General features: G+C 42.7%; 1 protein-coding gene across 2 annotated transcripts in view; it reads right to left on the bottom strand.

Moving 5' to 3' along the window:
• Positions 1–13,245, bottom strand: part of rab3gap1 (RAB3 GTPase activating protein subunit 1) — a 98,518-nt gene that overhangs the window by 48,504 nt on the left and 36,769 nt on the right. For both annotated transcript variants that reach the window (XM_070991155.1, XM_070991156.1), the window contains exons 16-20: positions 10,284–10,338; positions 7,750–8,118; positions 6,757–6,894; positions 3,942–4,169; positions 3,585–3,681 (exon numbers count right to left, since the gene is read on the bottom strand). In XM_070991155.1, the coding sequence (XP_070847256.1) occupies positions 3,585–3,681; positions 3,942–4,169; positions 6,757–6,894; positions 7,750–8,118; positions 10,284–10,338 (887 nt within the window). The remainder of the gene's footprint in view (positions 1–3,584; positions 3,682–3,941; positions 4,170–6,756; positions 6,895–7,749; positions 8,119–10,283; positions 10,339–13,245) is intronic.

The following is a 13,245-nucleotide window of genomic DNA, read 5'->3' as shown; positions in this document are numbered from 1 at the left end:
CCCCCACTCTGGACACTACCCCTCTGGACACTCAAGCCGCCTCAAGTCATCAATTGATTGATCATTTGAAACCATTTGATTGTATTGAATTTATTGAATGTCATTGAATTTATTGAATGGTAATTTGAATTTGAAATTTCTTTCTTCTGTTTTGTGAATGGCCATTCCCTTTGTTTTGGTTGTTCTATTTTTTCCAATATACCATTTTAAACTGCAAGTTCTGTCTCAGTCTCTTCCTCTCTCCACTCCTAGAGCCGAACTCGGATCTTCTGAACTAGCCAATTTATACTGTATTGCTTTGTGCAACCTAGCACCCATAAGGTTGGTTGTGGTTAGTGTGCACATGCTACACACAGCCAACTGCGTCCCCACGCGGTCAAGTACAACTCAGGGGATGGGGTTGAGCTACACCTTTACCTGTCGCCTGGGGTTGCGTCTGGGCAACTGGGGCTGTATCACTCCATCGGGGCCCCCCACCGACGCTGCAACCCCCCCTCCCGCCAACGTACAGAGGCCTGGGGAAGGAGGTTCTATGGTTTGGGTAGAAGGGGAAGTGGGGGGTCTGGAGGGTCAGAGGAAGGAGGAGCAGTGTCCGGTTTAGGGAAAGGGTGGGGGAAGCACTAGGCAGGGGGTTGGGATTGAAGAGGTTAGAAGGGTTAAAGGGATTACTTGTGGAAGCCACTTTTTTTTGTCTACGATTGATTACAGTGACATATTGTATATGCATGCAGCTTCCTCCATCTTATGTTATCTTGATTCAGTGTATCATGCATCTTTACGATTCATTACAAATGCAAAGTCCCTCACTCACCACTGCATTCTTTATGATCTTGTAGGTTGGACATAACTGACTATTCACAGGCAAAAGCACTGGTACATTTTAATTTATTAAGCAATATTGGGCAAACTTCCAGCGTACCACTGTAACCTTCTCTGTATCCGCTCTGTTAGTTACCAGCTACGCTCCTCCAAGTGGTTACTTTTCAATGTACCCTGGGTTTTAACTGATTTGGGGAAAACTGCATTTTCCTACTCATATCAATTAATAAATTTAAGGGCATCATAAAGAATGTGGTGATGGAGACATGTGCTTGCTTTTCCTGAGAGGTCTACTATGTTTTAATAGTTGTTCTTGTTGTTTTATTGTGGAATATTCTATGTTTTTTGTTTTGTTTTTTGTTTAATATGTCGTATTTGTTGCCTCTTAATATGTTGTGACTGGCTGCTACCTTGGCCAGGTCTCTCTTGTAAAAGAGATTTTTAATCTCAATGGGACTTCCTGGTCAAATAAAAGTAATAATAATAAGTCGCATGTGCCACTTGTAATACATACAAACTGTCGCAGTGAAATAATGAGCTACAGCATTGAAAATGTTTTTTAAAAAGATTTTGAACCTGTCAAAATTAACTAGACATACTAGTCACCCTCCACAGCATACCAGTAATTTTTTTTTAAGTGAGACTACCAGTTGGAAACAGTGTTAACTTTTGTAATTAAGAGGCCCACCCAAAGTAACTGTGGCCCACTCAAAATGCCTGCTTTGGCTGTCTTAAATTGTTTCTTCTAATGCTTGGAGGTTTGGAGTTGTGTTCAAAATAATAGCAGTGTGTTTAAAAAATGAGTAGAGCTCAAAATCCTTATAATAGCTTTTATTTCCATGCACACGCATTGGGAACACTGCACATTCTATTCCAAATTTATATAATGTATTTATTCCAAGATTTATCAAATTTGTTATTTACAGAAAGTGAAGAAAAGGAAATATTAGTCTGTAAAAAAAATAGAAGTGTCTGCTTTTTCTTCACAAACTCAAACATTTACTGTATAAACTGAAAAATCTTGAAGATTTAGTTTTCTCGTGAATCACTGAACTAATATTTATTTGTGTAACCACTGTTTCTGAGAACTGCTTCACATCTGTGTAGCATGGAGTCAACCAACCTCTGGCACTTGCGAACAGGTATTCCAGCCCAGGACGACAAGACTACATTCCACAATTCCTCTGCATTTCTTGGTTTTGCCCAAGAAACCGCATTTTTGATGTCACCCCAAAACTTTTCTATTGGATTATGGTCTGCGGATTGGGCTGACCACTCCATAACGTTAATCTTGTTGGCCTGGAACCAAGATGCTGCTCCCTTACTGGTGTGTTGGGGTTGTTGGCTTGTTGAAACACCCATTTCGAGGGCATCTCCTCTCCAGCATAAGGCAACATGATCTCTTCAAGTATTCTGATGTATTCAAACTGATCCATGGTCCCTGGTATGTGATAAATAGGCCCGACACCATAGTACGAGAAACATCCACATATCATGATGCTTCCACCATCATGCTTCACTTTCTTCACAGTGTACTGTTGCTTGAATTCAGTGTTTGGGGGTCGTCTGACAAACTGTCTGCAGCCCCTACACCCAAAAAGAACAATCTTGCTTTAATCAGTCCACAAAATGTTGCGCCATTTCTCTTTAGGCCAGTCAATGTAATCTTTGGAAAATTGTAACCTCTTCAGCATGTCGTTTTTTCAACAATAGGACTTTGTGGGGGCTTCTTGCCGATAGCTTGGCTTCACATAGGTGTCTTCTAATGAGTACTGTTACAGTACTCACAGGTAACTTTGGACCTTCTTTGATCACCCTGGAGCTGATCATTGGCTGAGTCTTTGCCATTTCGGCTATTCTTTGATCCATTCGAATGGTAGTTTTCCATTTTCTTCCACGTTTTTCATCATCATTTTCATCAGATCATTTTAGCTGAGCAGCCTATCACTTACTGCACTTCTTTATATGTTTTCCCCTCTCCAATCAGCTTTTTAATCAAAGTATGTTGTTCTTCTGAACAATGTCTGGAATGACCCATTTTACTCTGATTTTCAGAGAGAAATCCACTATAACCAGCATGTACAAAATTTGCTACCTTCGCCCTTAAATAAGGGCCACCTGACCACCTGGCCATCACATGACAGTTGGGTCTGTTGGTTTTCTATTACTCTACTACACCGACTAGTAGATTATTTGCCATGTAGAAATTTAATTTCTACCAAAAAAAAGTGATTGATCTGGTTAGTGATGTTGGACTGCTATTATTTTGATAATAGGCTGTTTTTGTTCTTCTGTTCATGTTGTTTAACAAGAACCTCTTCTTGTTACCTAATTTTAGAGTCCATTCTGAAGATTGGAGGTTATTTTGCAAAATGTCCCACTTTTTTAGGTCCACATTGGAGATGTATTCATGCTATGTTGAAATAGCTTCTAACACCTCCTTTTCACACTACAATCCTGAATGTACAGAGATTTCCACTTGTTTACCTTTAATACTTTAATAGCGTAAACTTGACAATTATGAGACTGAAAATAAAAGGAGCATCTTTTTTCTATGATTTCAAATACTAGTATTAATGGGGAGTTGCAGTGGTATGAATGTGATGCCTCTGCTTTTTGATTTGGCAGTGTTATGTCATTTTTGACACAAATGGTGTCAATTATGCACAAGGTCATCCATAAGAATGTGGCAATTATACTTCTTGTCTTGAATTCTTAATTTATTATTATTTGTTGATCATGAAAACAAACCATTCTTCACTCACCTTCCTCCTTCAATTTCAGAATTGCAGCATGGAGAATGCAGGGTAGGAGATGGCAGGTCAAGTCTGCAGGTTTCTGCACTGCTAAATAGTGCAGAACCTGAAAAGACAATCAAGACTCAGGTTTAATCTCTCATTCCCATTCATGTGTCTTTGCTTCTTGCTGCTATCGCTGTTACATGTCTTATCGCTGCAAAGTCTAACAAGACTCTCAGAAAGACAGGGCACTCCTTCTTTTTTTAGGTTCAATTGTAGCGTTAACAGTTATCACCAGCCTGGGCAAGACTTTTACTGAACATGCTAATAAGCTTAATTAAGTCAGTGACTTTTGAAATCAGTTTTAGGTCACCTGAAAATTACCTTTTCAGCTTCCTTAGTGTCGTCAAAAAGTCTTCTCTGGCGGCGTGCAGGTATAACCCTGGCTGTCTCCCAAGCCTCCACCCACATGTTGCCAGGGATCTTCATCCTGGCACTAAGCTCACCTTTCACCACTGTGTTACCCCTCTCATCGAATGTATCCTCCTCCACGTAATCCCTAGGTGAGTACCACCGCACAAAGTCCTCTAGAACACAGCCAGGGTTGGCTGCCTGTGGAGAGATAGGAAAACTGTTTTATCTCTGCAATAAATCATCTATCACCATGAGATCAAGGACAACTTTATCAAGAGCCATGTTATGAGCCAAGTGCTAAAACAATTAGGAGCTGCAAAAGTATTCTGCAAAAAATACACAGGCTGGAATGTTACTGGCATTGCCTCACTTTGTGAGGTAACAATGCCACAAAGTGACTGTTACAGAAGCGCATTGCATTCACCTAAGAAACAAAAAATTTAGACCTAATCCTGTACCTCATAATCATAAGGAAAAAAATCTCATACCAGAGATGATCTCATAATTACAAGAAACAGGTTCACACCATATTCTATGACCCAACTGATCCTGTGACCTGATAAGGAATTTTAGTTATATTGCAAATGCAAATGTTCATAGTGTACTTTATTTCATGGTTTATTTTGATAGCTGTTACAAAATGGTAGCACAGTATACATAGTAACTGTTCTGCTTACCATATAATTACTCTTGGTGCGTAATACATAAACTAACAATATGCAGGATACCACTGATTTTTTTTCACTTTGGTTAACATATCAACCTCACGTACTTAATGGCAATATATCAGACATCTGTCACAGCTGACAAAATAATCCATCCACATTACTCAATGATAGTAATACCTACCATTTTCTCACACCAAGGAGGAAACTCAATCAGCACTTTCATGCCTCTGTCCTCTCCAAGAGCAATGATTTTTATCCACATAACCGTTTTTATCGTAGATTGTCACCTAGTTTGGACTGAACACTTTGAGGAAAAAATACAATTGCCAGTTTTCTGACAGGCAGACCATGCTCCATGCTGACTGAACACAATCCTCTGGTAAGACCAGGGGAGGGATAGTCTGTGTTTGCATCAATGGTATTTGGTGCTCAACTGCAGTCAAAAATGGATGGACAACGTTTCCCAGATTTCAAGTTTTAATTATAAGATGTTGACCATATCATCTGTCCAGAGAATTCACCAGTGTTTTTGTTGCTGCTGTTTATATTCATCTAGATGCAAATAAAAAAATTATCTACCGGAACTGTATGAGGTCATCACCAAGTCACCTCTCTGACTGCTATTTTGGTCAATCAGACCTTCGCAGATACTTCCCTGGTTCTCCTGCCTACTTAATTCCAGACAAAAAGGGCCAAATCATCAGAAAACACACTTTAGGTGTAGACAAATGAAGCCACAGTAGTTCTTCAGGACTGTTTTGAGTGCACATACTAACATATGTTAAGAGATGCTGACACGCAGGAGAACCATATCAATCTTGAGGAATATATATCAACAGTGATATCATGTATCATCAAATGTGCTGATGAAAGATAATAAAATCATTCCCTAAACACAAAGCTTGAATGAATGAAGAGGTGAGAGCCCTATCAAAAAACATAAAAAACTGCCTTTTAGTCAGGTGACAGGGGAGCATACAAAACTGCCAGAGTGAGACTGAAAGCTGAGATCATAGAGGCAGAGCAGAGACATCAGGAGAGAACACCAAAGATATAGTATGTGGTAAGCTAGGACCCCATCATGTGTGATGCCACATTTCCAGAGTTTAACACATTTTACAATTGCTTTAATCTCCTCAACAGAGTCAGCTGTAGAGTCTACTTCGCCTCCAGAAGATCTGTGGAGAATCTTGAATCCAACTGAAACCATGCCTGTGCACTGAAAAGATGCTAGCTGATGTTACAGTTTCATGTTCCTGGGAATCACAGAGAAGCAACACACACATCTCTAACCTAATCAAGAAAGCTCAGAAACTACCGTGGCTCTTAAGGAACATTCCTGTGCCAAGCTCTTGTTAACATCCTGATTGAAAACATTACATTGGCCCAGGAAAGAAGGGCTCTGCAGCGGATGATCAAAACTACCCATAAAATCATTGGTATCCATCTACCAAGTATCAGTGATATCGGTGAGGTGAAGTGCCTGTGCAGAGCTCAAGGGACACTTGAGAGAGAGAGAGAGAGAGAGAGAGAGAGAGAGAGAGAGAGAGAGAGAGAGAAAGAGAGAGAGATGGACACAGATACAGAGGAGGTGGAAGTGGAGATGGTGCATTGAGAGCAGCAAAGTGCACACTACAACTTCTTAACAAAAAACAGAAAAGTTCAGTTGCATGCGGCAGTGATTTTACAGTTCATTGGTCAAGTTCAAATTCCAGTTTGATGAACACAAACCACATCATCTGTTTACTATTCTTTTGCATTAATCAGATATTGTGTTCATTAATAGCAGCCTGATTTTTGTCTCTAGTCAGTTTTTACTATCTAATTAACCTTTCTTGTCCCACTATTACCTTCCTTGTGACTCTTAGAAATTCCATCTGCACTGTGCTGGACACGCTATTTGGCCCTCTGAGGTCACAAATAGCATGACCTCTGTATGTCAAGCAGAATGCATTATTTACATGATCCTCCCTTAAATGCATATGCAATGAGGATATAGATACACACTGCAAAACACACAAACAAATGGCATGCAAACTGCGACTCCAGCCTGCAGCTACTGTTTGATAAATAAAGCGCAAGTACAGTTTGAATGTGTGTAAGTCTGCCTCTCTCACCTTAAAGGACTCCATGTCAGAGAGCAGAGAGGCACTCTGCATTCGGGCACGGAGATGGGTACCTTCAGCTGACGTGCCCAGTTTGGCCAGTACTTCTGACTGCTCCTCTAACAGATCCTCTGTCATGGGAGCAGTTTCCTGATAACCAAACACATACCAAGGAGCATCACTGTAGTTCCATTCACTAATGTCACTTGCACAAGGGTTTTTATTCATTTGTACAGGCACTGGATTTCAAGTTCTGCTACAACCAAACATGGACTTCTAGGCCCCACAAAAACACTGACTGCTTTTATAATGTGGTTTCATAAAGTCCCCATACATCACATAACATCTGCCTATTATTGAGTTTACTATATTTTAACTTATAAATTATTCTTGGATTTGTCAAACTTAGACTGCTGAAACCTCATATTGGATACAGCTGCAATTCCAAACACATTTTGCAGAGAGGACTGTGGATTTTGTGGATCACTTACATTGAAATTGATTCAAGAAAGAATATTTTACAGGCAGTATGGAAGAATTACAGTGACTAAAAACTTTCAGTGAAAATATGGGTATGTAAGTATTGTATTAAGATAGAGTGGAAAAAAACAAAGCAATCTTTGTGTTTAAGATAAGCACGTATGTAGCATGTAAGCAGCCCTGGCAAACTGACCAGTGGACTATCTCCAAGATTTAAGTAATGAGTTATCTGAAATACTTTCACATCTTCTATTTTTTTTTTTCTTCCCCCAATTGTAGCAAAAAGCTTCAATATTTTGACCAATCAACATTCATTTGGAGGCAGTGATTTTAAAAGACAAGCACAAAAAACAAACATATCATTATATCTATAATACATGAAGCAATACATATACTGTACATATATTAATTTACATTTCATATCTATTTTTGTAAATAACTGATACATATTTATCTAAACCAAAGACTTCATGAATATGTGTGTGAATGAGTGAGTGAAAGAGACAGAAATAAAGAGATCCTGACCTGTGTGACAGGAACGTAGAGAGGCTCTATAGAGTTGAGCAGAGTCATGTCATTATAGGCGTGTAGCCTACCCTCTGCTTTACTTTTATTGTCATCCTTTTCTCCCTCAGTATGTGGAGCTTCTATCTCTCCCTGGTCACTCAGGCACTCAAAGAACTCATCCTCACTGTCGCTCCATGAGTCCCAGGATTTCCCTGGAGACACCTCCCTTGTTGAGGCAGATGTAGTCATTGTTGCTGTGGAAGACTCTGGCACAGACTGGATGTTCAGGCAGCCACCGAACACCCTACACTCTTTCTCTTTGCTTCCTTCCAACACCTTGCGAGCTTCATCTCTGGCCCTCTTCCTCTCGATGCAGCAGTTCAGCATCTATGCAGGAATTCAAGCCTTTTTCAGTCATGGAATACTTAACATTGCTGTCTTCATCTCGTTATAATGACAACTTGTTCGCTCACACATTAATGTTCCTCACATTTTTCCGCAGACACAACACCACCATTAACCATGCAAAGAGCAAGCGGGAGTGCTGCCACTGCTAAAAAACCACAATGAGCTGAAAAGTTTAATGACATGAAGGATATGAGGGAAGATGATTGTTTTATGTTTTACAAGTCGTCATCATGTATTGATTTTGCAGTGGAGGATTTAATAATTATCAGGAGCGCCATTCGGGCCCACTTCTCCTCTAGTGAATTCAGTGATTCATTTTCATCATTTCATCATTTATTAGACAGTGAATTCACCTACATATGTACATTTGAACAAGTGCATAAACAAAACATGACAGGATGTTGAATTGGAACTCTCATTCAACTTCTATTTTGCAGTGGCGAGCATGAATGAATGCTGAAATACTCAGTGGGAGACGGCTAATCTGACAATTACTGAAATCATTTCCATAGAACAGATATTAGAGGAATCTCCTCAAAAACATAAAATGGGCTTATTCACAGTATATAGACATAGCACATAGTTTGTTAAGACCTTTTCTTTTCTTTGAGCATAGGAAATTATAATCATGTTGGAAGCTTATTGCATTATTATTCAGTTGTGGTTTTTTTTTGTTGTTACTTTCAGCTCAGATATGGTTTTAATGATTTTGTCTCTTGGAGATATTTTGATGGTGTTTTTTATTTGAAATGTATGAGTGTAATGGAAATTCTTATTATTCATCTTCTCTTTTACTCAATCATAAGTATTCACTGTCTAAAAGCCAAAGGAATAACCATGTCATATGATTAGGTGTGTGCGTGTGTCATAATCTGCTGCCCATGACACCATGTATGTTATTATGCACTGATTAAGTGAAACTTTTGTCCTGATTGTACAACACATTATGGCGTGCCTATTGTGGTGACATTGTTCCGATGATAGAACAAAGTCACCATGTATTGTATATAATCAACAACTTCTCCTGCTCCGGGCTCTTTCTTGCCATGTCACACTCGAGACAGCAAGGAGGGAGTCCGTCTGCAGGCGTCAGAATTAAATCTCAGAAAGACAACAAACGATTCTGTGCTTTTTAGTACAAAATTGCCAGAACACGGGCATATAGAATGTCTACGGATTAAGGAAAGTTCAAAATTCTCCACACTATTTTGCTTCTCCCATAGTGACAGCTGGCATAGGACATATAGGCATGTGCTGGGGCATTAAGGTGCTGTAGGGGTGCACAATGGCCAGAGAAGACAGAGACAGAGAAAGAGAGAAGGACAAAACAATGTAATGGCATGCAAATAGCAGAGGCAAACACAGCCTCCATGTTATGGTTACCACACATTGTCCCACTGAAGGACCTTTGTGGTTCCTGCCACCAGAACCCACACTTGGCATATCAAGGAGGTAAGGCAGACTTTAAAAGCTGATGTCTGCTGCCAGAGAAGGAATCATACAACAAAGCTATTAAAAGAACACCTAAAAATTAATGAATGGAAGTAGTGGTTCGGAAAAAAAAGAATCACAGATACGGCATGCTTGGCTACCTGATTCATGATATAACAAAGTATGTGTGAGTGAGGGAAAAAAAGTAAGTGAATGAAGAGTCTGCCCCTTTCATATCAATCATGATACTGTCGCGTTACCAATTAACTTGTTTACCCGTGGAATGTTCCAAACAGGTGTTTTTTGAGGATTCCACAATTTTTCCTGTATGTTGTTGCCAATGTCCTAACTTGTTTGAAATGTGTTGCTGGCATCAAATTCAAAGCGTCACTGCCATCAAATTTGAACAGAAGGCCCCGCAACAGGTCGTGAAAACCGCCACTGATCACTGGTGATCAGCTAACTGCCATCAGGGACCTCCAGCGCAAGCGGTGTCTAAGAAGGGCATGCAGCATTAGCCTCTGTTCCTGCATCAGCAGGCACAGGAACAGCTTCTTCCCCAGAGCTGTTACCCCACTGAACATTTTCTTTTTTGCCAGTGCCACATCTGCCCACTAACAATAACCACTGCCACTGAGATATTTGTCTTTGTCTCATTTCATTTATCCTTAGGGGTTAAACACACATGGTGTGCATTTTGTATAAATGGTTACCTGGAGCTTCTGATGCAAAAGACAACAGCGAAGATCAGGAGGTCCACCAGCCAGTCTGCAGATTAGGAAACATACGGAGAATGTAAGTGGACTACGAGTGAACATGGCTATATGAACAGTTCTATGGTTCTTTGTCTTGGACGGAGGTCTGGTGGCGCTCGCTGGAACCGTTCTCCTGGATAGGGGTTTGACTCTTTTCTTCTCCAGAGTTGCCCAAGGTGTGAAGCGCTGGGCAGGTGTGGGGATACTCACAAATCCTCGGCTGGGTGCTGCTATGTTGGAGTTTACCCCAGTGGACGAGAGGGTCGCCTCCCTACGCCTTCGGCTTACTGGGGGGAAAACTCTGACTGTTGTTTGTGCATGTGCACCAAACAGCAGTTCAGAGTATTTGGCCTTCTTGGAGACCCTGAGTGGAGTCCTGTATGGGGCTCCGGTAGGGGACTCCATAGTCCTTCTGGGGGACTTCAACGCACACATGGGGGACGATAGAGACACCTTGAGAGGCGTGACTGCGAGGAATGGCCCCCCGATCTGAACCCGAGCAGTTGTTTGTTACTGGACTTCTGTGCTAGTCATGGACTGTCCATAATGAACACCATGTTCGAACATAAGGACTCTCGTAAGTGTACATGGTACCAGAGCGCCCTAGGTCGAGGGTCGATGATCCATTTCGTTATCATATCATCTGACCTGAGGCCGCATGTTTTGGACACTCGGGTGAAGAGAGGGGCAGAGTTGTCAACTGATCACCATCTGGTGGTGAGTTGGGTCCGAGGGTGGGGGAAGACTTTAAACAGACCTGGTAAACCCAAGCGGGTGATGCAGGTGAACTGGGAACGTCTGGAGGAAGCCCCTTTCCGAAAGATCTTCAGCTCATACCTCTAGCGGAGCTTTTCTGGCATCCCTGTGGAGGTTGGGGGCATCAAACCTGAGTGGCCGATGTTCAAAGCTTCCCTTGCTGAAGCTGCGGCGAGAGAGCTGTGGTCTAAAGGTCTTGGGTGCCTCAAGGGGTGGTAACCCTCAAACACCGTGGTGGACACCGGTGGTCAGGGAAGCCATCTGACTGAAGAAGGAGTCCTTCCAGGATATGCTATCTCGGAGGACTCCAGAGGCAGTTGCAAGGTACCGACAGGCCCGACGGGCAGCAGCTTCCCCTGTCCAGACCCTCAGGAGGGGGAAAACGGGGAACCATCCAAGCTGTGTACAGTAAGGATGGGACACTGTTGACCTCTATGGAGGAGGTAGTTGGGCGGTGGAAGGAGCACTTTGAGGAACTCCTGCATCAGACCGGTACGGCCTCTATTGTAGAGGTTGAGCTGGAAGCTGATGGGGGATCATCATCAATTACCCTGGTGAAACTCAATGAGGTTGTTAAACAACTCCGCAGTGGCAAAGCCCTGATGAGATCCGTCCAGAAATGCTGGAGGCTCTGGGTGTTGAGGGGCTGTCTTGTGCCAATTACAGGGGCATCACACTTCTCAGCCTCCCTGGTAAAGTCTACTCCAAGGTGTTGGAAAGGAGGGTTCGGCCGATAGTCGAACCTCGGACTGGTTCTCAGCAGGAAACTGATGGATTGCTTACTCCAGGTAGGGAATGAGTCCTTGCCCCAAGTGAAGGAGTTCAAGTACCTCGGGGTCTTGTTCATGAGTGAGGGGACAATGGAACGTGAGATTGGTTGGAGAATCGGAGGAGAGGGGGCGGTACTGCGTTCGCTCTACCGCACTGTTGTGATGAAAAGAGAGCTGAGCCAGAAGACAAAGCTCTTAATCTACCGGTCAATCTTTGTTTGAGTCTCACCAATGGTCATGAGGGCTGGATCATGACCAAAAGAACTAGCTCTGAAAGTGGCTGAAATGGGTTTCCTCAGGAGGGAGACTGTCGTCTCCCTTAGAGATAGGGTGAGAAGCTCAGTCATCCGTGAGGGACTCGGAGTAGAGCCGCTGCTCCTTTGCGTTGAAAGGAGCCAGTTGAGGTGGTTCAGGCATGGGGTAAGGATGCCCTCCCCAGGGAGGTGTTCCAGGCACGTCCAGCTGGGAGGAGACCACAGGGAAGACTCAGGACTAGATGGAGAGATTATATCTCCACACTGGCCTGGGAACGCCTCGGGATCCCCCAGTCAGAGCTGGATAATGTGGCCCGAGAAAGGGAAGTTTGGGGTCCCCTGCTGAAGCTGTTGCCCCTGCGACCCGATCCCGGATAAGCAGTTGCAGTTGATGATGATGATGAGGATGAGGATGAGGATGGTTCTTTGTAGTATTAACTAGAATGGCTGAATTGTGGGAGTTTAAAGCATGATCCAGATGGCAAGATCTGAAATTCAGAGGACAATGGGAGGTTAGGAGGGACGCTGGCGTTGACTGTTCACCACTCTCCCACCCGCGATATTGTTTCTTTTATAAGTCTCTTGCGCTATTTTAAGTCTCTTGCACTATTTTATGCTTGTTTTTTTACTGCACAATTACTTTAATTGCGGTATATTCTGCTTCTTAAAACTTTCTGGACACACGATCTTACAATTACCCTTTGTTCTACTGGTGGATTACCTGGCTAAGGTACCTGCTACTGGCGACCGGCTCCGGCTGTCGACTTCTCCCCACTGGATCCTTCCAAAGAGTCATTACTGACGGCTTCCTCTGCGCCATCACCGTTCCATCGCCGTTTCCACTTGGAGTCCACCCTGAGAGGTTTTCTGGCGTCTGCTCCATAATCTGGCTGTCAGCTGGCTGCTAAATTGTGCTAACCTTGTTTGGCTAGCGGCTGGCAAGGCTAGGCAGCTAGTCGGCATCCGTCCTGGGTTGGCATGGCGTTCAGTTATTCCATCTCACAGCTCCGCAAGCTCAATTCTGCAATCACTCCCGGACTTAATATCCCCATTGTAAAAGAACTCGGACTTCTGTGTCGCTCCCCTTATGCCCATTGGAGTACACGCAGAAACTTTGTTTACCACCAGCGGTCTGAGCAG

Source organism: Chaetodon trifascialis, chromosome 21 (genome assembly GCF_039877785.1).
Source record: "Chaetodon trifascialis isolate fChaTrf1 chromosome 21, fChaTrf1.hap1, whole genome shotgun sequence".
NCBI classification, from domain to species: Eukaryota; Metazoa; Chordata; class Actinopteri; order Chaetodontiformes; family Chaetodontidae; genus Chaetodon; species Chaetodon trifascialis.
Note: the sequence above shows the minus strand (reverse complement) of the source record. Positions and strands in the feature narration are given on the sequence as shown.